The following is a 1,326-nucleotide window of genomic DNA, read 5'->3' as shown; positions in this document are numbered from 1 at the left end:
GGTTAGGGCAGGATGGTTGGGTTGGGGTTGGGGTTAGGGCAGGATGGTTGGGTTGGGGTTGCAGTTAGTGCAGGATGGTTGGGTTGGGGTTGCAGTTAGTGCAGGATGGTTGGGTTGTAGAGTTAAGGCAGGATGGTTGGGTTGGGGTTGGGGTTAGGGCAGGATGGCTGGGTTGCAGATGGACTTGATGACGTTGAAGGTCTTTTCCAACCTGAGCAATTCTATGATTCTATGAGCTTGGAGGTCCTGTTCAACCCAGGGCCATTCTGTGATTCTACGATTCTACGATTCCAGGAGCGAGGCACCCTGACGTCCCCAAAGTGCGCATCCCACCCAACCGCGGGGAGAACCGATGGAGGCCTGGCTCCAGCTCACGTGTTTAGGACAAAAGGGCTGTGGTGAGTGGAGGGGCAGGGATGGGCGCCCCGAGACCACCCCCCCATCCCCCACCGTGCCGAGACGCGGTAGGAGCTGGCAGTGCCGTACCTGCTGCTTGAGCGCCGCGATGGTGGTGTGCGGCTGCACCAGGAGCGTGACGCTGGCCGACGACGTCGCGTCCTCCACGCCGACGTTCATGCTGCGGCACACAGGGAGCTGCGGTTGGGGACGGAGAGGGGCGGCGATGCCCTTCCAAGCCAAGCCAACCCGACCCAACCACTCCACGGCTCTGTGATCTGTAAGGACCCTTCCAACCCAACCCAACCCAACCCAACCCAACCCAACCCAACCATTTCATGCTTCTGTGACCATTCAAGACCCTGCCACTGCAACCATGCCATAGCTCTAAGATCTTTAAGGACCCTTCCAACCCAACCCAACCCAACCCAACCCAACCCAACCATTCCATGCTTCTGTGACCGTTCAAGACCCTGCCACTGCAACCATGCCATAGCTCTATGATCTTGAAGGACCCTTTCAACCCTACCATGCTATGGTTCTGTGATCTTTAAGGACCCTTCCAACCCAATCCATTCTGTGGTTCTGTGATCTTTAAAGACCCTTCCAACCCAACCCAACCCAACCCAACCATTCCATGCTTCTGTGACCATTCAGGTCCCTGCCACTGCAACCCTTCCACAGCTCTATGATCTTGAAAGACCCTTCCAACCCTACCATGCTATGGTTCAGTGAACTGTAAGGACCCTTCCAACCCAACCCATTCTGTGGTTCTAAGATCTTTAAGGACCCTTCCAACACAATTCATTCTGTGGTTCTGAGATCTTTAAGGACCCTTCCAACCCAATCCATTCTGTGGTTCTGTGATCTTTAAGGACCCTTCCAACCCAACCCAACCCAACCACTCCATGCTTCTGTGACCATTCAGGT

At 55.3% G+C, this 1,326-nt stretch overlaps 1 protein-coding gene across 1 annotated transcript in view; it reads right to left on the bottom strand.

Moving 5' to 3' along the window:
• LOC110391663 (ranBP-type and C3HC4-type zinc finger-containing protein 1-like) overlaps positions 1-690 on the bottom strand; it is a gene marked incomplete at its 3' end in the record, with an annotated part of 6,081 nt that extends 5,391 nt beyond the window's left edge. The window contains 1 exon segment of the mRNA XM_021383618.1: positions 487-690. Coding sequence (XP_021239293.1) covers positions 487-576 — 90 coding nt within the window.
• Positions 691-1,326: the final 636 nt, after the last annotated feature.

Source organism: Numida meleagris, unplaced genomic scaffold, assembly GCF_002078875.1.
Source record: "Numida meleagris isolate 19003 breed g44 Domestic line unplaced genomic scaffold, NumMel1.0 unplaced_Scaffold446, whole genome shotgun sequence".
In the NCBI taxonomy this organism is placed as follows: domain Eukaryota; kingdom Metazoa; phylum Chordata; class Aves; order Galliformes; family Numididae; genus Numida; species Numida meleagris.
This window is presented reverse-complemented; position numbering and strand designations above follow the sequence as displayed.